Below are 24960 nucleotides of genomic sequence, written 5' to 3' on the forward strand. Positions count from 1 at the left end.
CAAAGACGATCCAGAATTTATGACTTTTCTATTTGACTATATTCTTCATTGCAGATTTAAATTGGAAAGCTACACTGATCTAAGGTTGTTATTACCAGCCCTGGGGGTCTCTGATTTATTTGACCCAAGGAAAGCAGACTTTAAAGGGATTTCAGGTAATTGCATCACATGGAAAATGACCAGCATTAAAATCTTTCATGTATACTGTTATGTAGAAATCCATGAATGTACCACCTAATTTCAGAACAGAGAAGCCTTTATATTTCTCAAGCATCTCATAAAGCGGAGATTGAAGTGGAAGAAGGTGGCACAAAAGGCTCAGGAGTATCAGGTGGGTAAAAGGCACATCAGTTTATACTCCACATTGTCAACATACTCTATGGCGCTGTACACAAAATTTTGGCCAAAAATTCAGTTTTCCTGCCTGAAGTACGGCACCATCTAAATTGTGGCTTTTTCGTTTACACACCCAACTGTACTTCTACAGAAACAATTATTTTGGACAGTGCCTTATAGATGCATTATATGAACACAAGTATTGAGACAGCTACATACTTACACCTACAGAAGCTTTCTAAGTTATCTCCTATCCATAGAATAAGGCATAACTTCCTGATCTCTGCACTTCCGACTGCTGGAATTCTCAGCTATCACATAAATGGGTTCTGCAGCTCCATCTTGAATGGAGCGATGGTGCAAATGCTCGACTTCCTCTTCATTGTTTATTGGACTCCAAGAAAAGCCAAGTAGAGTAAGTCCCATAGACAATGAATGGGGCGGAGATCAAATCTATGCACCTAATGTTCCCACAACTTTGGAAGATACAAGTGTCTGAAATGTCTTTGTAAGCTGAAAAATTAAGATTTTCTTTCAGTGGAACTAAAAATCCCAGGACACTTATTGAAGGCCAATTATTCCTTCTCCACCAAACTTTACAGTTGGCACAATGCAATCAGGCAGGTGATATTCTCCTGGACTCCTCCATCAGATCGAGAAGTGTGACTCTTTGCCCCACGGAACATGTTTCCTCTGCTCCACAGTCCAGTGGCGGCGGCTTTATAGCCACTGCATCCAGTGCATGTGCTTAGTGCAGCTGCTCACCTATGGAAACCCATGTCACGATGTTCCCGATGAGTTTTTTCACTGAGCTCAGAGGAGGTTTGAACTCTAGAGTCATGGTGTCAGAATAGCGTTGATGCCTTTTACACATCCACCTCCGCACTTCGCGACTGTGCTAACTTGTTGGCCAAGTTGTTGGGGTTTCTTTTACATGGCAATATTGCTCACAGTTGGTGGAATATTTAATAGAAAAAACATGTCACAAAAAGATTTGTTAGAAAGGCGATAGCTGTCCTATTATAGCACCACACCCCAATTTGGCGAGCCATAGTCCAAAACCTCATTGACAGATGTTAGCAGAGACATACGGCACAGCGAGGGGCCACATTTTCTACACCTTTGGCAATGGGACTGAATGAAAAAAAAACTTTATTCACTGATTTAGAGATGCATCCCGTATGGACAAAATGCATTCTTGACTTGGCAATATTAACCCTTCCTATAAATGTGTGTCTTACAGCAATGGTGCTGCTGAAAAGATCCCGCATGCCTGTGTTTAAAGCAGACAGACCATTTTTCTTCTTCTTAAGACAAGCCAACTCAGGTATATTAGAGGGCTTTAAGCGACGAGCCTACTTTGTAAATCACATGATGTACATATTCTTGCTGAACCACACGGAACTTTGTCTTTAATCCCTTAATGACTTATGACGTTCTATGCCCCTGCCTCGCACGCCAAGCCCGCACCTTTCCTAAAAAAACGATGGCTGGTCAGTCTCATCTGCCTCCAACAGTCATGGGCTGAGCTGCATCTGGGGATGTTAACCTGTTAAATGCCACTGTCTTTCTCTCACATCAGCATTTAATGTGCACCGGAAGGGGAGGCGCGCTGTTCTATCTAGTGATGAGTGAACGTGTTAGGCAATCCCTGCATGTGTTGTGGCAGTCGAAGAGCTGCAAGACATGCTGCTGTGGGTAATCAAAAATATTTTTTTAGCACACCGAAGACACTCAGTTGGGACCTGAGCATGCTCGGATAACACCTTATCGAAGCACGTTTGCCCACCACTATGAGCAGCATGGTAGCTCAGTGGTTAGCACTGTGGCTCTGAAGCACTGGGGTCCTGGGTTCAAATCCCAGAAGGATAACATTTGCAAGGAGTTTGTATGTTTGCTTGGGTTTCCTGCCACACTCTAAGATAGGGAATTAGATTGTGAGTCCCATTGGGGACAGTGATAATGATAAATAAGCAAAGCATAATAAATAATCACTAGTTCTATTCCCTCATTGGCACTCCCACGAGGCGATCGCACAATGCTAAGGAGTTGCTATGACAGCCAGTGATCTACTGAATATCCCAGTGTGTCATCATGGTACGTGAGAGAACACCAGTCTGGTGTTCATAGAAGGCGGTGATTTTGGCTATACACAGCAATGCTCTGACATTGCTGTGTATAGAACAAGCGTAATCAGATGATTGCAGCTTCAAGTCCCCTAAGGGGACTAACAAATACAGTGAAAAGTAAAATCAGAAAAAAAGTTTAAAAAATATGAAGAAAAAATTATTAAAGTTCAAGTCACCTCCCCCTTTACCACATTCAAAAAAAAAAAAGAGGTGGATCGCTGCATTCGTAAGTCTGATCTATCAAAATATGAAATAAATTAATCTGATCGGTAAACAGCGTAATGAGAGAATAACAATCAAAATAGAAAAAAACATGTAATAACTGGAGATCAAAAACATCATATCTATCCCAAAGTGATATCAATAAAAACATCGACTCAGGGCGCAAAAAACAAGCCCTCACACAGGACCATAGCCCAAAAATTGAAAAATGTTAAAGGTGTCGGAAAATCGCAACATAAGCAAATTATTATTTACTTACAAATTTCAGAATTATTTTTCACCACTTAAAAAAAAAAATACAAAAACTACACACGTTTGGTATCGCCATAATCATATTGAGCTGGAGAATGATATTATCAGGTCGTGTTTACATTGGAGCAGCATAATGTAGAGACATAGATTAAAAACTGTGTAACCCCACCCACACCACTGATTGGCAGATTTCTGTTTACACTGTTCATAGGCAAAAAGCTGCCAATCAGTGGTGCGGGTGGCGCTATGCAGAGCTCATGAATAGGGAGGACTACATGCAGCAGGTTTACTAGTCTTCTAGTGATAATCTTCTGTTGATAAAAAGGATTTGGTCAAAACTACACAAGCAGCCCAGTAAGTGACACAGCTGAAATCAGGGTCTCTCTCTCTACAATATGGTGATAAAATATTAAGTGGCAGATTCCCTTACGAAAAAAAAGTAAAGGCAGATTTGTGAATAATTTTATTCAAAACCCTTGTGCTAGCTTCTCAAACAAAAATTAAACCCTTTCAGCTTACCTCCTGTACTGACACCAATATAAAACGGAGTCCTAATGTGATCGGTCAAGAGCATCCAGTCTGCTTGTCGAGATATAAAAATATATACAATATATATATTATATACAGTCAAAGACAAAAGTGTTGGCTCCCTTGAAATTGTTTGCACCCTTGACATTTTTCCAGAAAATGAAATATTTTTCCCAGAAAATTGTTACAATTACACATGTTTTGTTATACACGTTTATTTCCTTTATTGGAACAACACAAAAGAAGAAAACAGAGAAAAAAAAAAGATGATTACTTACAGGTTGTGACGTAGCGATCACCAAGCCGGTTGGGGTACGCTCCTATTTAAACAAACAGCAACCATTTCTCATTAACAAAAGTCCCGACCTGGTTTATTCTACCACCATGAAGCATGGTAGGCCATGTGAACATCACAGAACCGACATATAGTCCATTTCAGTCGAGGTTACATTCGCACAGTTCAGTACCTGACACCCGTCAGTTCACTATTCCCCAGGCTCGGAGTTACCTGCTTAGTGACGGAGCCACATTTTTTAAATCTGACCAGTGTCACTTTATGTTGTAATAACTCTGGAACGCTTCAACATATCCCAGTGATTTATTTAGAGACTGTTTGTTTGTGACACATTATACTTCATGATACTGGTACATTTAGGTCGATATGTTTTGTGTTAATTTATGAATAATATCAGAAATTTAAGAAAAATGTTAAAAAATAAGCAATTTTCAAACTTTGAATGATTATCCCTTTAATCCAGATAGTCATACCACAGCAAGACACTAATAAATACAATTTTTCTCATGTCTGCTTTACATCAGCACCTTTTGTAAAATGTTCTTTTATTTTGTTAGCATTTTAGGAGGTTTAAAAATGTAGCAGTAATTCTTCATTTTTTCACAGAAATTTACAATATTTATTTTTTAGGGACTTAGCCATGTTTGAAATGATACCATTTTAAAAACAGCACCCCCTGACATACTGAAAACTGCTGTCAGGTAGTTCATTAACCCTTCAGGTGCTTTTCAGGAATTAATGCAAAGTGACATGACAGAAATGAAAAATGTGTATTTTTACCACCTAAATGCCTCTAACTTCTGAACAGATTACTACAGCTGTCAGACTCTAAGGCCGCTATTTGGTCATGAATTGACATGGCAAACACCAGGACCACAAAACTATGATCTGAGGGCACGATGGGGATAAAGAGTAAGCCCCCACACTCTATTAACCATTTATATTGATGTAGTAGTCACTATTGACAGCATCTAAGGGGTTAAACAGATATGGACGGTGCAAACAGTGATCGTGGCTGATGCAGCAAGTTGTCAGCTATAGTGTACAGACAGCTGCTGGATTGTCCCCTATATGGGGAGGCTATTCTCTTATATCTCAGGTCAGTTAAAGACGTATTGGCGGTCATTAAGGTGTTAACAGATTCTCAGGTTTCCCAGCCTGGCTTCATATAGGTCCTGTCAGTAGTCCAGACACTCAATAGCTTCCTGGACTTTCAGGATCTCCAGTCTCACACATGCCCAACCTTCCCATGTGGTGCACCCCCCCCCACTGGGAGGTATGTGGTTAACCAGTCCCACCCATCACTTTCTGGTTAACCCTTAAATCCAGCCCTTTACTAATATACAGGTTTGTGGGACTACAAGACCCAGCAATCGGTCCCGGATTCAGACCTCTGTATGTGCGATACATACCCGTCTTCCTATACACCACTAGTTGGTACATCACAAGGTAATCGAATTTTCCAGAACCCACGATAGCACCATGGAGAGGATCCACCCCAAGCACATAAAACCCTAGTTTTAAAGGGCGCTTCAGTTGTTTACAGTGCATGAGAGGAACTCTGTTTGGTTAGTTTAGTAGACACAAATAAATACAAGTTCGGCAATACATGTCATGTCCCTGATCTACTACCATACTACCATATCCCGTATAACACTACATCTGTAGTTTAATTTAAAAAGGAACCCCTTCCATTTTGGGTCCCTCTGTCTTGGAACAATCCCCTGTGTGCTCCTTCTTGATGCACGAAAAGGTCTTTTGAATTTTGGGTCACTGGTTTGGGGGAACCCTTTTTTTTTTAATCTGTGGCCTTATTCAAAATCTTGTCAAAACGATGATCCGAAAAGATATTCACCCTCGAAGGGAATGCCACAGAGCCTAGACTTAAAGCGGAAGTCCCCAGTCCAATTTTTTAGCCAAAGGGCCCTTCTGGCAGAATTCGAGAAGGCGCATGTACGTGTTGTCATTTGCACTGCGTCAGCTGAAGCATCCATGAGGAAATCTGCTGCCTTTGCCATGTTTGTAAGGCTGGCATGCAACTAATCTCTTGGGCAGTTGTTTCTAATCTGTGCCTTTATTTGGCTAAAAGCCACATATGCTCAGAGATCTCACCATACATGTGGTGCTTTATTTGGTTTAAAGGCTGCCACCCCGGATTCCCAAGCTTTCTTCAGAAAGCTTTCTGCCTTCCTATCATATGGGTCCATTGCAAGCCCTGCATGATCGAACATGAGCGCTGTATTAGGGTATGTGTCCACGTTCAGGATTGCATCAGGATTTGGTCAGGATTTTCCATCAGTATTTGTAAGCCAAAACCAGGAGTGGGTGATAAATGCTTAAGTGGTGCATATGTTTCTATTATACTTTTCCTCTAATTGTTCCACTCCTGGTTTTGGCTTACAAATACTGATGAAAAATCCTGACCAAATCCGGATGCAATCCTGAACGTGGACACATACCCTTAAGGGACACCTTGCGTACATCCATGTCTATTTTTGGTACTTTATCCCAGATTTCCGAATACTCTGAACTTTTATGCTTCCTGTCCTATAATCCCCCCCAACATTGGATCCTGCAGGGGACAGAAGCTGAACAGAGCCACCCAACTTCTATCCTAGAGTATGGTTACATACTCTTTATATGTAAAGAAATCCAACCTTTAGTTTAATTATACATAATTTTTAAATTAGTTTAATAAAGGTCTCATATATGTATATTTCATTTTTTTAAAAAAATGTATATTGGGATATAATAGTGGTCAAATCTAAATTTAAAGGGGGATTTTACATCATTTAATGCAACTTATTTTCAGTGCAAACCCAGCCACATTCAATTTACAACTAGTTCTCTAGTCCTCTCAATTTGGGGTTCATTTTGGTTGATTTCATGACTAGTAGCAGTGGGCGGGCTCTATATAAGGAGCAGATGACATCCAGGACCAACAACCCTGACGAAGGTTCGGTGACCTTCCAACTGCATTGGCAATTGGCCCTGTTCAGCTTCCGTCCCCTGCTCCATGCTTTCAGCTCTAGGTGACGTCACCCAGACCACACCCCCTTCACACCGCTACAGTCTAGCGGCGCCTTCGGCCGAGGTACGCCACTTGTCGGTCTTCCTGGCGAGCACAGCGGTACAATTCCAATAGGGGAGGATGCTCCCCGGATTTCTACCACCCTGCATCGCCGCTTCGACCCCCAACTCTGGACTGGACTCACGGAGGCATTGCACGTCAGTGTGTTTCATGTAACAGAGTGCACATTTGTCCCTTTCAAGCTCCAATTGTCTCCACACACTTGGAATCAGCCTACTGGTCTTTTCGCCGGCACATTACGATACCAAAAAGACACAGCACCAGCACTGCAGCGGCACAGCACCAGTAAGTGTTCTTTTCTACTTTTTGTGACTGGGACCTATTGTGCTATTTTTTCTTGGTGCATGATTGCTATTATCGGTGGTTGGTAACGATTGGCAATCAGTATATCTATTTAAGGGCTCATTTCCACATGCGAGTCACACGTCCGTATCTCGCATGTGGAAACCAAGCTGTGGCGCCGGCACTCAGGAGCGGAGCTGTGCAGTTCCATGTGTTCCTATGCGGCCGCACGCTCCGCTCTGGAGTGTCGGCTCCACAGCTTGGCTTCCACATGCGAGATACGGATGTGTGACTCGCATGTGGAAATGAGCCCTTAGATTGGTTATGTATTAATTGGTATATCTTCAAAGCACCAAAGCCTCAAGGTTTATATAGAAACGGTCTTTTTTACCAACTATTTATTTGTTTTATTCTTAATAGGGAAGCGCGGTGACCTTTGTTTTAACTTTATTCGTTTTTCTTTGGTATTGACAGACTGAGCACAGCAGCTGTCTAGGCACCAGCAGCTTTAACCTATATCTAACACTTTTGGGAGCGCCGGTGTGCCTAACATTATATACTTTTGAGCTCTAAAGTCACAGCTGCTCTTATCCCGGCAAGTCAGCGGAAGGGTGAGACTCTGCAAAATTGCAATCTTAGGTATTTTGCTGGGACTGTTCTATGTATTTGCCTGTTTTGTCGTTCAATAAAGTATTGCCTCGTGGTTTTACCCTCACCCTGTGTTGTCAGAGTAGTATTATGCCCACGGTAAAAGGAGAGATGGCGTTTGGTGGGATGATCCGTGGTCCATGCGGTTTAGGCTAGCAGACTAGGGCACCTGCTGACCCAGTCTCCACAAACATCTTTGAACCTCCACCATATTTGACAGTAGGTACTGTATTATTTTCGTTGTAAGCCTCATTCTGTTTTGTAAACAGTAGTATGAGGTGCTTTACCAAAAAGCTCTATCTTGGTCTCAAAAGACACTTTCCCGGAAGAATTTTGGCAACCTGCAGTCTAGCTTTTTTAGGTCTCTGTGTTAGCTTTGGGGGTCTCTTGCCATAGTTTTATTTCATTCAAATCTTGACTGGTAGTTCGTGCTGACACTGATGCACCCATAGCCTACAGGACCTCGACCATCCTGCGTTGCAACTTTTCAATTTTTCTCTGCCGTCCACGTGCAGGGAGATTAGCTGCAGTGCCACAGGTTGTAAACTTCTTGATTATATTGAGCACAGTGGACAAAGGAACATCAAGAATCTCTGGAGATGGACTTGTAACCTTCTTATTGATATTTTTCTACAATTTTGGTTATCAGTTTTCTTTCTGTTCTCCAAGCTTAGTGTGGCGCACACACAGACGCACAATTTAAAGATTGAGCCAACATCTCCCCTTTTATCTGGTTTCAGGTTTGATTTTCATATTGCCCACACCTGTTACTTGCTATATGTGACTGTTTCAAGCAGGTGATGCTTGTTCAAAAAGTAATTTACCAACATTTTTGGAAAGGTGCCAAATCTTTTTCGGCCAGTAATTTGTGCAAAATTATGTCCAATTTGCCATTTTCCATTGTTCCAAACACACAAAGGAAAAAACAATGTGTATAACAAACCATATGTAATTGCTATAATTTTCTGTGAGAAATACTTCATCTTCTGGAACAATTTCAAGGGTGGCAACATGTGCGTAAATTTTAAAACTGCAGCATATAAAAAGCCAGCAAAATGAAAAGCAATAAAGTCACAAAAATGTATCTTTTGTGATGGTCTATCCATACCCTTAACGTAGTTTCTAATCACAATTCTTTTGGTTTCTTACAGGTTTGGTGCTGTTTATAGGAAGAGTCACAAATCCTTTGCACTGAATGAGCAGTCAATTGTTTCTGTATTTATTATTCCTGTGTTTTCTTGACAAAGTATGAAACCATTTTTATTGTATAGATGATTCTAAATAAAGCATTGACTCGTTTTACAATTCGTTTTCTTTTATGGTTAGTCAATTGATTGAAATTGAATAAAAAAACACAACTTAGACAAGTACTAAACAAACACCCACAGGAAGAACTCGTCGCATTTATTATTGATCATGAAGAGGTCAAGATATACCATACTTTTTTTAAATTAAAGATTATTATTTATTATTATAGCGCCATTTATTCCATGGCGCTTTACATGTGAAGGGGGGGGGGGTATACATAAAAACAAATACAATAATCTTGAACAATACAAGTTACAACTGGGTACAGGAGGAGAGAGGACCCTGCCCGCAAGGGCTCACAATCTACAAGGGATGGGTGAGGATAGAATAGGTGAGGATACAATAGGTAAGGATAGAGCTGGTTGTACAGTGGTTTGATCGATCGGTGGTTACTGCAGGTTGTAGGATTGTCGGAAGAGGTGGGTCTTCAGGTTCTTTTTGAATGTTTCGATGGTAGGCGAGAGTCTGATGTGTTGTGGTAGACAGTTCCAGAGTAGGGGGGATGCGCGAGAGAAATCTTGAATGCGATTGTGGGAAGAGGAGATAAGAGGGGAGTAGAGAAGGAGATCTTGTGAGGATCGGAGGTTGTGTGCAGGAAAGTACCAGGAGACAGGGTCACAGATGTATGGAGACAGGTTGTGGATGGCTTTGTATGTCATGGTTAGGCTTTTGTACTGGAGTCTCTGGGTATTGGGGAGCCAGTGAAGGGACTGACAGAGGGGAGAGGCCGGGGAATAGCGGGGGGGACAGGTGGATTAGTCGGGCAGCTGAGTTTAGAATAGATTGGAGGGGTGCGAGAGTGTTAGAGGGGAGGCCACAGAGCAGGAGGTTGCAGTAGTCAAGGCGAGAGATGATGAGGGCATGGACTAGGGTTTTTGCAGATTCTTGGTTTAGGAATGTACGGTTCCGTGAAATATTTCTGAGTTGAAGGCGGCAGGAAGTGGAAAGGTCTTGGATATGCGGTTTGAAGGAGAGATCAGTGTCAAGGATTACCCCGAGACAGCGAGCTTGTGGGACTGGGGAGAGTAGGCAGCCGTTTACTGTAATGGATAGGTTCGTTGGTGAAATAGTCCAAAATCAATAATATTCCTGGATGTTTTAGACACAAACTTAAAGCAGCTCTAATTAAGAGACTGATGAGCTTGTCTGCTCTGATTTTGGAGTGCTGTGGATGTCAAAAGTAAAGAGTTTCTCTATCAGGAGGGATCTTAAAAAAAAAAAAAGTTTGACAGTTCTGATCAGCGACATGGTGGCCCTTACTAGATCCATTTTAAAACAAGACTTCTAAAAATTATCCATTAGGCTTTTATCAGGGTTCTTTACCAGTCAGACCACTGCTGTATACCACACCGTTGCAACTGAATAAGACACTGATTCGAACAGCGCCTCAGTACACAGCTTTGACAGGTTTAACAAGTAGTGTTTTTATGCAAATATTTAGGAGTATGAAATTTAAGAGAATCCTTTTGTAATTGTGAGGATTTTTTTTATATAAAATAAAAATAAGCAGCAATACTTGTGTAACTTTGACCAAGGTTTTCCATATTCTTTTCACCCATGCCAATGAGGGTGTCAAATCATTCTCCGTTTTGCAGGAAAGCAATGCACACCCTAGTCTGATATTTTCCTATATCACCAGTAAATGTACTTTCAGGTCATCCTTCATTTTTTTCTGCCTCCAAACCAGTCACATTTTAACCAAAATGATCCTTCCCTCGTTCCCCAGTCCTTACGGAGGTAGTCCACTACTTTAGGCCCTCAATGTCTGATCAGTTAGGGTCAGACACCGGGCACCCCCACCGTCCGCAACTGCTCAATTGCCAACCGCTGATCTGCGGGGGTGCCCGTTGTTGGACCACGCACGATCAGATATTGATGACCTATCCCAAGGAAAGGGTCATCAATGATGATGTAGTGGACAAACTCTAAAGCCGTGCTCATTGATTCAAAGCTGTCACACACATGTAACTTATGTATTTAGGTGGCAATTAGAATTGGGGGCATCTACCCTAACTGAAAATAAATGGTCCCAGATTTATACCTATTGTACAAAAATATATCCTCTATTTTAATGATTTAGACAAATCTCAAGGCCTTAACAAGGTGGTACCGCATACCAGCCCATACTGCCCATTCAGTCCTTAGCTATTACCCAACTTCTTTCAGGTGTTCTCACTATAGGCAACCTGCACTACATCTGGTTAACAAGTCTGACTTATTTCCAAATTTATTCTAAAAAGGCAACCAAAACTAAGCAAAACCTGCTTTGAGGCATGTTTCTTACTGCCAAGAGAGCAGGATTTGACTTCAGAAAAAAAAGATTGAAAAAATGCAACATTACTGGGATGTGAAATTCCTAGGGACCATTTGGAGGATCTCAAAAAAGCAAAACAAAAAAAAACAACCTTAAACTTGAGAAATGTTTTGTGCAAGTACCCATCTTCTATGTTTGACCTGTGAATGGGAAGTTACTATCCTTCAAAGCCTGGCTCTCGACATGTGAACAAGAAACTTCTATGCTATAGATGGGCAGGATAATGGTCATTGTATATAGTCGCGCTGGATTTCATATACACAGCTGTCTACTTACATGCTTTAAATCTCATCTTTACCATCCTTTGCTTACCCTGTCTTATGGATCGTCCCCTGTTCTCCATAGGTTCTTCCTCTTCGTATGAGTCTTTATCCCTAAAATTCTGATGGAACCTCCCTAAAGTACATGTTTTTTTCAGGCCACGACAGCCAATGATCAAAAAATTTTTTTTTATTTTTTTTTTAAATTTCCCCTTTATCTGTTTCCCATTGTAAACACCAGAGGCCAGTTCTCAGATCTCTTGATTTAATCTTGAATTTCCAAGTGACGATTGAAATATCAATATGTGATCAAATCATTAGACTCAATTCTCTTGTTCTCATCTCCGTTTATACAAAATGCAATAAATAAATAAATCACTATTTCTGATGCAGGAAGGTCCCCTCCAATGGTCTCTAGATCACTGCTGCAGTGTTCACGTGCAGAAAGTAAAGCCAACGACTGGCTGCAGCAGTCACATGTTCCAATAAAAGGATGTCATTACTGCAAGTAAAAGAGCCCGGCGGGGGACCTGTACTAATGCAGTGATCCTTGAACATTTCTGGACAGAACCGGACAAGATTTTCAGCAGAGAAACTCTAAAAGTTCCAGCTCAATGCTTTTACATTTTCAGCTTTGGAGAGCTAGGGAGCAAAGAAGTGCAATAGGGTCTTATCCGACAGTATAATTTGAAACAAGAGTTGCTAACCTGATAAAGTTTAGTATCAGAACACTATGAGCAATCAGCTGCTTCAGATCCACAGGTCACCAGACCAGACTCAAAAGGGAAGAAAAAATTTTGTGGGATAATTCCACGCTGCTGGAGAATTGATGAGAATCTGATATACAAGGAGCTGTATTTGTACAATTTTATTATCAAAGCGTTTTGAAGTTTAACAAACATATACTCTTACTTATAAATTCTATAGAGTTAGCATAGGGGTGAAATAAGGATTGAATGTGTCATCAATTTTCTAAGCCAATATTTCTAAAAGGTGCTATTTACTGAAATCTGGTAAGAATTTCATGCAACAACCCATCTAATCCACACAGGGAAAAAGGAAACAATAGATTCCATAAATTAAGTTAATAATAAAAAATGACAGGGAAAAAGTATTGAAAACATAAAGAAAAAGGTGCAAAAAGCCATAGCAAATTATGACACCAGCTCAAATCCATCAGTAATTAGAAAGCAATCCTGCCACTTAGTGAAAAATAATGTCCCATTACCAAAGTGCCACAAAAGAAACATCTCACGATGGGTAAAATCAGTGAGCTGTCTCAATACCTTTGCAACCTTACTGTTGCAGAACAAACTGATGGCAAGTTACAGAACAATTTGTAACTACTGAAGGTTTCAGTCAGCACTGTTAGGGCTATAACCCGACTGAGTTGGGGTCCATTTTAGTGGAGTCAGAGATAGCATAAAATGGGCCGATGCCAAAATAAATAAAATAGATTGGATTCAGTTGTTCCGTGCAGGATGTGCTGTAAATGTTTTCATAATTTGGGAAAGTTATAGAATGTCCTATAAATGTCTGTTCGAGTTTTGATCTAAGGAACTCTGCTGTTAGTTGAGATGAATCTGTGCTGCACTTTATGTACATGCTCAGTAATGAGGCAGGGTTGGGGAGTCATAAGTCAGGGAAATTGAGGAGTCAGAGGTATGGCTAACAACTCCACAGCCCTGTCCGGAAGTGGAACTCATTCCATGAAAAACCAGCCATGACCTGGTGCTCCATGCAATATTTCAGATAGAGGAGTAAAGGAATCAGAAGAGTTGTCTAAGCCAAGGACAACCTGTGGAGATCTACAGAAAGACCTAGAATCGGGAGGTACAATTGTTTAAAGAAAACTAAGTAATGCAATCAGTCTCCATGGCCTGAATGCACCCTCACCACGCAAGACTCCATTGCTGAACAAAAAGATAAGATAAATCTGTGAAATACTGGGAGAATGTAGTCTGGTCAGATGAGACCAAAACTGAATTCTTTGGACGCCATAATACACGTTTGGAGGCCAAAAAGCACTGCATGTCCCCACAAAAACACTATACTAACAGTGAAGTTTGGAGGTAGGACCCATCATGATGTGGGGCTGTTTTTCAGCATACGGCACTGGCAAACACTATAGTTCAAGCAAGGATGAATGACAAGAGTAAAGAGATATTTTTGATAAAAATCTGCAGCCATTTACCAGGATGATGGAAGATAATATATCACCAGTTTTGTCACAAACTATGTCCATTATTTTTAAGATCACAAGAGTGAGGATCCTCCAACCCCTTTATATCCTCAGACATGCCCCTGCATACCTCAGAATAAGTGTTTTATACTTGTCTCGTGTAGATGCAACGTGCGCGGTCCAGATTGTAACGCCACCTCTTCTAACTGCATGCAAGTGGAAGATGCATCTGTCATCCAATAGTGCATGATGAGGCACGCCTGCACAGCTCTCAGATTCCACTGGACAAGGTGCGAGACCTCAGGCGCTGCGTAGACGATGGAGACACGTCTTCCACTTACATGAAGTTAGAGGCGGTGTTTGCAGGGACGGAGGCAGAGCTAATCACAATCTGGAATCACCCATCGGACTGGACAATATACATGCAGCACAGGACAAGAATAAAACTTTTTCTGAAGTACGCAGGTGCAAGTCTGAAGATAGAGGGGTTGCAGGATCATCACACACAAAGATTTTAAAAGTTGATGGTCAGGGTTTATCAGCGAAAATACTGGTGACAGGTTCCCTTTAAATACATTTCAGCAAGTGTTCAACATGTTTTCCCTGTGTCATTTCTCATTATAACAACTTAATTTATGGACATTTATTTCTGTGTGGATTGGATGGGTTGTTACCTGTGACAATTTCATGTCAATAACAATTTTAATAATATATGTACTTAGAAAATTTGAAAGAGATCTACATGTTCTTCCAACTAAAAACAGTAAAGATCTGTTCAGACATTTCTGACCGTTGTCAAACTCCGAAAACCCCTTTGAATAAATATCAATAGAGCAAATATTAAAATAGAGCTTTTTATTAATGGAATAACAAAAGTGCTTCTTTTTAAATAGTTTTCAAAATTCACCTGTACAACTTACAATATATTCAAAATAATGTACAAAATATTACCTTGTTCAACGCGTGTGCTTCTGTCTAGCTAGGTATTAATGACAAGTTGCATTTAAAAAGTCTTTGTGAAAAGCGTGCATGTCCGACGCAAGGAGTTCAGTTTTCCAATGCTATAAAATCAGTTTTTGAACAACCTCTATAAATGAGCCGGTAAAGATTTTGGCAAACACCTTGATTGCAGCCAGTGATGCACCTACATGTGAGCTGGCGGGTATGCTGTGAAACCTGAGAGAAATCAGCATAGCTAGTCAGTGATCACCGGGATCTTTTTAAAAACTTCCCCCTTATTCCATTAAAGGCATCATGTTGATACTATCCATGTTCATAAAAATGGAAGCATATGAAAGTATCAGTGTTCAGACTATTCAGACTATTAGGCCACGACTATGTCCATGTGCAGACAGACGGGTCACCATGAGGCCCACTTAGTTAACTGCTGTTGACGTGGTTGACTTGATTTGCTTTGTGAATTTCTTCTAAAAATTCTTCTAGTTGTTCGATCAGCATTCGCTTTTTAAACCTGAAAAATTAAGAGGATAAAATATAACTAATCGAGAACATAATCCGGACTGAGAAACCAGGGAAGATGTTGCATCTTGTTGGCTTTAAACCCATGAGCCTAAGGCAATAGTGCTAACCACTGAGCCGCCATGTGCATCAGCTGCCAGATTTGGAAAGGTCTTTTCCATGAAGGTTTGTAGGTCATACAAATTTTGAGAAGCCAAATGTGAGGGTGTAAAGCCACAAATTGGAGAGACCTGAACGGATCTTATTATTTCATCAGGACAATGAAATAGAGGTCATCAATAAACTGATAGGCGTTTTGATTCCTGGTATGTGACCAGTCGATTGAGGGAAGGTGTTGGCGCTCAGATTTGCAAATTTTGTAGAGGCAGTTTCTGGTGGTCAGGTCCCATTAATATGAATAGGACTAAGGTGCAGGCAGGGTCGCTACAAAATGTATGGAGCTGCCACTAGTAAACAATGAATGATCACTTGTTGTGGGGAGGCTGGGTGTCAGAGCTCCACTGACCCAATATTAATGGCCTATTCTAAGGACCCGGCGTCAACATCAAAGTCCTGGTAAACCCCTAAACAGGAACCTATCGAGTACATTCAGTCCAATCTGTGGACACTATGGAATAGAGGAGAAGCCGAGCACAATGAAGCATTGGTTTGTTCTAAAAGATCCCGGTCCAACTTGCGATTGTGTATGAAGATAATTGCCATACAGGGATGAGAGTCAATCACCAGTAGGGCCGCCAACTGGACTCCTGTGCACACAGACACCAGGGAGTATTCGTTTTACTGAAGCTTTTCCCACAAATATGTAAATCTGTTCAGCTTTTCCTGCTCTATGACACCCTGCCCACAGATAAGAGAACATTCAATATGACAGGTTCTCATTACATCCACATTTAAATGCTGGCTCAGAGAGGTGTTCTATACATAAAGACGACCCATCTCTTCCATAACGTCATCCAGTTTCCGACACCTGTAAGGCTCAGATAAAACAAGCAGAGACCTTCTACAGGTCCTTCTCAAAAAATTAGCATATAGTGTTAAATTTCATTATTTACCATAATGTAATGATTACAATTAAACTTTCATATATTATAGATTCATTATCCACCAACTGAAATTTGTCAGGTCTTTTATTGTTTTAATACTGATGATTTTGGCATACAACTCCTGATAACTCAAAAAACCTGTCTCAATAAATTAGCATATCAAGAAAAGGTTCTCTAAACGACCTATTACCCTAATCTTCTGAATCAACTAATTAACTCTAAACACATGCAAAAGATACCTGAGGCTTTTAAAAACTCCCTGCCTGGTTCATTACTCAAAACCCCCATCATGGGTAAGACTAGCGACCTGACAGATGTCAAGAAGGCCATCATTGACACCCTCAAGCAAGAGGGTAAGACCCAGAAAGAAATTTCTCAACAAATAGGCTGTTCCCAGAGTGCTGTATCAAGGCACCTCAATGGTAAGTCTGTTGGAAGGAAACAATGTGGCAGAAAACGCTGTACAACGAGAAGAGGTGACCGGACCCTGAGGAAGATTGTGGAGAAGGACCGATTCCAGACCTTGGGGAACCTGAGGAAGCAGTGGACTGAGTCTGGTGTGGAAACATCCAGAGCCACCGTGCACAGGCGTGTGCAGGAAATGGGCTACAGGTGCCGCATTCCCCAGGTAAAGCCACTTTTGAACCATAAACAGCGGCAGAAGCGCCTGACCTGGGCTACAGAGAAGCAGCACTGGACTGTTGCTAAGTGGTCCCAAGTACTTTTTTCTGATAAAAGCAAATTTTGCATGTCATTCGGAAATCAAGGTGCCAGAGTCTGGAGGAAGACTGGGGAGAAGGAAATGCCAAAATGCCTGAAGTCCAGTGTCAAGTACCCACAGTCAGTGATGGTGTGGGGTGCCATGTCAGCTGCTGGTGTTGGTCCACTGTGTTTCATCAAGGGCAGGGTCAATGCAGCTAGCTATCAGGAGATTTTGGAGCACTTCATGCTTCCATCGGCTGAAATGCTTTATGGAGATGAAGATTTCATTTTTCAGCACGACCTGGCACCTGCTCACAGTGCCAAAACCACTGGTAAATGGTTTACTGACCATGGTATTACTGTGCTCAATTGGCCTGCCAACTCTCCTGACCTGAACCCCATAGAGAATCTGTGGGATATTGTGAAGAGAAAGTTGAGAGACGCAAGACCCAACACTCTGGATGAGCTTAAGGCCGCTATTGAAGCATCCTGGGCCTCCATAACATCTCAGCAGTGTCACAGGCTGATTGCCTCCATGCCACGCCGCATTGAAGCAGTCATTTCTGCCAAAGGATTCCCGACCAAGTATTGAGTGCATAACTGAACATTATTATTTGATGTTTTTTTTGTTTGTTATTAAAAAACACTTTTATTTGATTGGACGGGTGAAATATGCTAATTTATTGAGACAGGTTTTTTGGGTTTTCAGGAGTTGTAGGCCAAAATCATCAGTATTAAAACAATAAAAGACCTGACAAATTTCAGTTGGTGGATAATGAATCTATAAGATATGAAAGTTTAATTGTAATTATTACATTATGGTAAATAATGAAATTTTACACTATATGCTAATTTTTTGAGAAGGACCTGTATAGTATATACTCCACGTACATACATAACCAAAGGCCTTCACTAGTTAATTTGTTGCTTTTTTAAGTCACTTTCCCTTTTGTCTTGTGGCATTAGTTGTAATTTCGAAGAATTTGGCAACCAAAACTACAAGTGCGATTTATCTGGGCTGTGGAATCAGTCCATTTTTGTTGAGTCGGTATAAAATGGACTGACTCCTAAAATACATTGGGTACAGTAGTACAATGCAGGATGTGCTGGAAATGTTTTCATAATAATTTTGGAAAGTTGTGAAATGTCCTATAAATGTCTGTTCTGTTCCTGATCTCAGCTGTTAGTGGAGATGAATCTGTGCTGCACTTTATGCACATCCTCAGTAGTGACCAGGGCTGTGAGGTCACGTTTGGCTTACCGACTCCACATCCCTGCGATTTATGAATTTGGTGCAGAGTCAAAAATGAGCTCTTGTTGTCTTGAACTGTTGTATGCATAAGTTGTATGTTAGCGTTAGAGTCAAACAAATTTCACCCAAATTTTGCAATACTCAAATACAACAGGAGGGGGACTGTTGAGAAATTTCCCCAAATTAATCAGGCTAAAACCATCTGGAACTGCTAGGGTATGTTTCCACGGTCAGGATGGCCGGCGGTATCACCGCAGCGGCGAAGCCGCTCGGCGCTAAGCCCCGCCCCCTTTCTGGGACGCGATCATGCCGGATGTGTTAACTCTTCACATCCGGGATGATCGCTCTCTCCCATAGCGCCCTGTGATATGCCTTGCGGGGACGCTGCGTCCCCACAAGGTGTACGGACATGCTGCGATCTGAAAAGACGCGCAGCATGTCCGTAGTCGCAGGGCCGCCGCGTGCGGGTTTCCACGCATAGTGGAGACGGGATTTCATAAAATCCCCTCCACTATGCTGGAATATCTGGACGCTGCTTGTTTGATGCTGCAGCTCTGCGCAGCGCCAAACAAGCAGCGTTTCCTGACTGTGGAAACATACCCCTAGACTTGCAATGATGAATCAGTGTCCAGGTGTTATTACTGCGACATTTATCACAGTTGCATTCAGATTTTTTTTTTTTTTTACTCACCTTGCCGCCTCCTTGATAACATTCTGCAGGAAGTGAAGACGCGCTTGCAGATTTCCTTGTACATCTTTTAACAATGAAAAAATAGTCTCATACTCTACAAGAGAAACAGACATGTAAACACAAAGGATAAAATACAATCACTGCACGTACAATTTATGCATCAATCTTAACCCCTTTACGACTCATACCTATACATCGTTTGTGTCGCTGACTGCTACCTGCTCTGAGCCTGCATCTTTCCCTGCACTTGATGGCTGATTTTATAAGCCATTAAGTGCCTTTAACAGCCGCAGGTGGATCTCCAATCTACCTATCAATCACCGACAACGGCATTTAACACGCAATAGCTGAAAGTGTCACAAGTTCCACCCATCTGTGCCTTTATCACGTGATGGCAGGCTGCATATGGGTTGTCATGACAGTCGGGGGTCTGCAGAAGACCTCGTGCCGGTCACTGTGAATTCCCTGTGAACGCTGGCACGTGGCCGGCATTCATAGGAGATCGTGATTTTTGCTATACATAGTAGGGCTGAAGTGTTGCTATGTATAGCACAAGTGACTGGACGATCGAAGCTTCAAGTCTCCTAAGGGAACTATTAAATAAAGTGGAGAACATTTTTTTTAAATATTTTAAAAAATAAAGTTCAAATCACCTTTTTTGCCCATAAAAAAAAAAACAATAAAAAACCCCAAGTATTTGGTACCACCAAGTTCTGAAGTGTCCGATCAATTATTAAAACAAATTGGTAAACTGCATAACAAAGGGAAAAAAAAAAAAATCAAAAAGAATAATTTTTTTGATGGCTGCAACATTGCAATAACAAGGTCAAATACTTCAAAATGGCATCAATAAAAACATCAGCTCAGGGCTAAAAAACAACAAAAAAGCTCAGCACGAGATCACAAAAAATGAGAAACGTTATGGTTCTCAGAAAATGGCGACAAACGCAAAAATTCTATTTTTTTCACAATTTAAACTGTATTTTTTGGTAATTGAGTACTCGTACTGACCTGGGGAATGAAGGTCAGCTTTGCCACTTACTGAACATGGTAAATAAAGAAGAAAAAAAAGACGTTTGTGGAATTGCACTTTTTTGCAATTTCACCACACTTAATCCCCCCCTTCTATTTTCCAGTACACCAAGATAAAAATCGATGGTGTCATTCGAAAGTACAACTTGATACGCAAAAAACAAGCCCACATTTGGCCACATTGACAGAAAAAGTTATGGCTCTTAGAAGAAATGGAGGACAAACAAAATTAAAAAAAACGGAAATTTGTCTAAAGGTGAAGGGCATAAAGGGACTGTCTGCACAGAATGACTGTTCAAACTAAGTGCTGAACGAATGAAGGCTACATCAAGAACTGAGCGCTTATGGCACAAAAATTTGCCAAATAAAACCATCGACCGCTGACTCTGCCATCCCCCATATTCTACCCGAATAGCAACTACTTGAGCAGTTCTACTATGACAGCAGAATAACTTTGCATTTTTCATGCTTCCATAAACTGGTGTAACCATGTCAGGCTGACTCGGGCATTAGGATGACAAACATACTTCTTCCAGGCTTCCGGATCTCTTTAATTATTCTTCTTTTAAGCTCTACGTTGACCTCCTCATAACTCCGACAAGGCCGCAACCTCCTCATCTTGTGTGAAAATGCAGCGGTGTCGTTGCCAAAGCAATTTCCCAAATCTCCAGGTGGCTTTGATTTTCCAATAAATAGATTAGAGTTATTCGAATCGAAGCAGTCGGGGTCTCCGTTTTCTGTGGAGTTGGCGGTACTTAGTAGGGAATTTAAAGAATCCTGGGACAAAGACTCAAAATCGTCTGAATCAGACAGGAACTCCTCTGTGCAGAGATGTTCATCATCATCATCATCATCATAGTTCTCTGCATTTTCTGTTGGCAATGTATTATGCAAGCTGGGATCTGAAAAAGTAAAAAATTAGTTAAATACATTGAAATATTAATGGGGCTGACGGCAAAAGTTTACAGCCATTTCCCCAAACAGGAAACAGAACTTCATATACTATAAAGAAGCACTGACACAATATTTTATTGCTTTATCTGTGCAAATGCGTTAATATTCTCACCGATCGCCATCTTCCCCAATTTCCAGTCCTCTTCCGAGTCACATGACGGCTATCCTGACTTCCAAGAAGCAGCCATTACAATGTATATACACGGGCCATTGTTCTGATGCTCCGTACATTTACACTGTACTCCCAGCTCACAGAGCCCACTGAGCTAGCAAGTTGGAATAGTTTGAGAAGAGGACCGGAGCTGAGGAAATCAGCGATCCCTGAGTACATTAATACACGTGCACTACACACAGGTATAGGCAATACAAATTTTATTGGGAGTGGTTCTCTAAATTGGCATTAATGTCCTGATTTCAGACCCCCCAAGATCCCTTTAGATCACTTCTATGTTACTTCATAGAAAAGCTTCTCTCCCAGAAGTGTGAAGACATGCAAAGAGAAAGGAGCTGAAGGACCGAACGTGCAAGTGATGTGTGAAGGGGTCTGGAATCAGAACAGTTCTCATAGTAAAACATTAGCAAGTGTCAACTATCTGGATGTTACCAGGAATTCTCCCATTAATAATAGTAGGCCTTATAATGTGGAGAACAGTCACCTACATGTTACCGATAAAGAGCTCCAAACTCTAAGGACCAGCTCACGAATTACATACTGTAGGTGGACCTCACACCACGGTATAACCATGTGCTCTCACAAGTGGGGGGTAGGATTAAGGCAGAACAACTTATATAAAGAAAACCTTTCAATGGATTTTATTTTTTTATTTAATCTGAGCACCTCTCACCACTGCACTTCTCCCAATAATGCAGCTATACTTTTCTTTTCTGTGGCTTTTCTTTCTAAAGTGATGCCACCGAGTAATAAATATGCAATTTTTCTCTTCAAACTGGTCATATACCGGAAGCTCTGTGGCCATGTGACTTTTCTCCTCTATGTTGCTGGCCAATCAAAACACGGCTGTGTCAGATGGGAAAAAGGAAACTCCCACAGAAATTTTGTGGAATAGGCCCAGTTGGTTGAAGAGGGAAAAAAAAAAATGCAAATTTCTTTTTTGTGGACTTCACTAAGAACCGAGAATTATAATGAATAAATAACGAAGAATCAGCGACGTAGCAGTAATGGAAAATTTGTGTTTTAAATAAAAAAATCGGGACAGGTCCTCTTTGAATTAAATGTGTCTATGCAGGAAATTTGGAGCAGAGTCAGAGAAAAAAAAAAATTGCATATAGACTTCTGCCCATATTATAACTGCTCAACAGTAAACCTCTACCACTATATATGCAGTAATATCTATATAGTCATTATCCAGAACATTAACCCCCTTAGACCATGATGAAGCCAGCAAAAACAGGCCACAGGTCCTCGGACCTAAACTCCAGCTCAAAGGCATATATGTGGCTGTTCAGGTCAGGAGACACACAGTCGGTCTGTACAATCACAGTCCATACTCTGATTGTTATAAACGTGCGAAATGTAAAGAATGTGGAAACTGCTCAAGGAGCCGTATAGCATGCCGGTTTGGTTACTGCAACACGGTAGGAGGTTTGATGAAACCTTTATCTTATGGCTCTAAAATGCACAAGTCCGAATAAGGGAAACAATAATGTATTTAATATTATGAACATCCTTAAAAAGGTCTTGAGAGCCGCCATATTAGAGAAGCTCTTCCTACCCAGATGTCAGTGACAGTGCTGCAGGGTGTTGTGCACTTTATGGCAGCTGCAATGAGTAAGAATAATGAACAGGGAAGTGACAAACTAAGGCAGATGTCCCAGGAAGCAATGTAGTACAATGAAAGCGAGAAGCTACATATGGAGCTGGACAATCTACAGTTCTGCCCTAGATACAGTCTTCAGAAGGACATTAATGTCGCTAACCATTTCCTAATCTGTATGGTAAAGATGAAGATTCCCTTTAATAAATTATAAATCTAGCAGTGTAATTGTTGTACTCTGTGCCACTAGCACATTTTCAAAGTAATATGCTTGAATGAGATACTTAAATATTTGCTGTACAAATGCATGTAGCCCATACGTACGTTTATTTATTGCTGCTGGTTTCTGCATGTCTGCTGAACTCTGGATTGTGGGGGCTGGTGATCCCTTTCCTCCTACGTGGTTGTTTACCACTGGAGACGGTGATCTATTACGTAACAGCGGAGACATACATCGCCTCCTTTTTGGGACCCCCAGCATATTTGGTTCTCCTGGTCGCTTGTGCTTGTTTTGATGACCTGTCACAAACTCATCAGCTTCATCAATCATCATCCCCTAGAGAGGTAGAAAAAACAAAGTTAATAGAACTTAGACCTCAGTTTTTCGCATGATTAAAAACGAACCGATTTCACTTACGATTTTAAGCAGTGTCAATTTTTTTTACCCTTAATATCGTTTTCTTTTATACACAAAAACCCAAAACCCTAATGGTGGGCTGCTTTTCCAGCTTCTCCGATCCAGCAGTCAAGGGAAAAATAACCCAAGATGCCAACAATGTGCTTTTTGATCTTCATGGACCCGTGGACTTGAATGTGCAATTTTGAGCCATGGTTTGTATTAAAATCTTACATTTCTCAGCTTTTTATTTATTTATTTTTTTGCATAGCAGATACACTGATGTCATTGCAGAAAGACTGCCCCATAGCTACATATCATCTGGACATGTCCTAAAATAACTATGTGGAAAAAAATCTCTAAATTACTAAATAAAGTCAATACCTCTAAAGCCAAAATCCCTCAACCATCTTTTTTCTTTTTTTTTTTTTTAATTCAAACTTGCTCCCCCGAAGATAAAATATATTTCAATTCACATTTGCTATATTGAAACTACTTATTGCATCTAAAAAGGAAGTCTACTGATGTTCCTACTATTCCACATATTATAGAAAATATGTCCACTCAATTCTTTTTCTTGCTTTAAGAAACATCCATCTTCTTACAAATAATTCTAGATGTCTTCCTGGAATAAATACGTCTCCCCAAGCAGGAATAATCTATACATAAATATTTTCATCCATAAAATACATAGATATTAGTTTATTTCAATACATATAAATTGAAAACCTGTGAAGTTATAACTTATTATAATATAGACAGTCTTTTATTTGCCTTTATCCCTCCTTATTGACTTTATCCATTTTTTCTTTTTTCCCTTTCCTCTGTCCCCTCTGAATCTTTCCCTGTTCTCTAGTTTCTTTTACGTTACAAGTTTGTTTTCTTGAGGTTGATGTAACAGTATAATTACATTTTATTCTCTTTCCCCTGTGTTGTAAAAATCACCAAATAAAAAGATTTTAAACAGCCCCATAGACTATACTAGATACAGGACCCAGCAATGTAAAATACAGACCATGTGTGAAATACGGACATCTATAAGAGGATCTGAGGTGGAGAGCGTACACTGTATACGAATGAAAAAAATATATCAGAACGTGAAGATGCATTGGAATCCATTAATAAAATGAATGTCATTCCTAGCTACTTTTCTACATGGCAAGTCTTTAATATTGAAACTATAGGTCGGTATCTGAACCAGATTCCATGCATCATTGCAATGAGTTTTCTAGTAGCGCTTTGTTGACTAACACCAGGAGACGAGACCCTGAAATGGCCAAAACTACCTTTTTGTCCAGTTTAAAGGGATTTCCAAACGTATGTAGTCTCTTGGGCTGATCAGCGTCCAGCTCTCTTAGTGGTGATGGGATATTCCTAAGGTATTCTTGATAATTTCCCATCTGAACTATAGGGATACTGTGTATCTGGTCTGTGGAAAGAAAGATGCATGTATATAATGCCTATAAGTACATTGCGAGTGACTCCACTTTCTTTACTGCACTTACAAACTGCTTCAAAGATCAATAGCAAATCTATAAACCAATCTAGAATACAGGAAACCTTATTGTG

The 24960-nt window shown here is 40.7% G+C and overlaps 2 protein-coding genes across 2 annotated transcripts in view; one reads left to right on the forward strand and one right to left on the reverse strand.

Annotated features, from left to right (window-relative positions):
• The window catches only part of SERPINE3 (serpin family E member 3), a 53623-nt gene extending 44505 nt beyond the window's left edge, over window positions 1-9118 (forward strand). The window contains exons 6-9 of the mRNA XM_077299809.1: window positions 55-155; window positions 245-331; window positions 1580-1663; window positions 8935-9118. Of these exons, the coding sequence (XP_077155924.1) occupies window positions 55-155; window positions 245-331; window positions 1580-1663; window positions 8935-8978 (316 nt within the window). The 3' untranslated portion in view covers window positions 8979-9118. The remainder of the gene's footprint in view (window positions 1-54; window positions 156-244; window positions 332-1579; window positions 1664-8934) is intronic.
• Window positions 9119-12525: 3407 nt separating this feature from the next.
• The window catches only part of INTS6 (integrator complex subunit 6), a 44220-nt gene continuing 31785 nt past the window's right edge, over window positions 12526-24960 (reverse strand). Inside the window, exons 14-18 of the mRNA XM_077298124.1 lie at window positions 24678-24820; window positions 23100-23331; window positions 20574-20948; window positions 19015-19108; window positions 12526-15318 (exon numbers count right to left, since the gene is read on the reverse strand). Coding sequence (XP_077154239.1) covers window positions 15228-15318; window positions 19015-19108; window positions 20574-20948; window positions 23100-23331; window positions 24678-24820 — 935 coding nt within the window. The 3' untranslated portion in view covers window positions 12526-15227. The remainder of the gene's footprint in view (window positions 15319-19014; window positions 19109-20573; window positions 20949-23099; window positions 23332-24677; window positions 24821-24960) is intronic.

This window comes from Ranitomeya variabilis, chromosome 3 (genome assembly GCF_051348905.1).
Source record: "Ranitomeya variabilis isolate aRanVar5 chromosome 3, aRanVar5.hap1, whole genome shotgun sequence".
NCBI classification, from domain to species: domain Eukaryota; kingdom Metazoa; phylum Chordata; class Amphibia; order Anura; family Dendrobatidae; genus Ranitomeya; species Ranitomeya variabilis.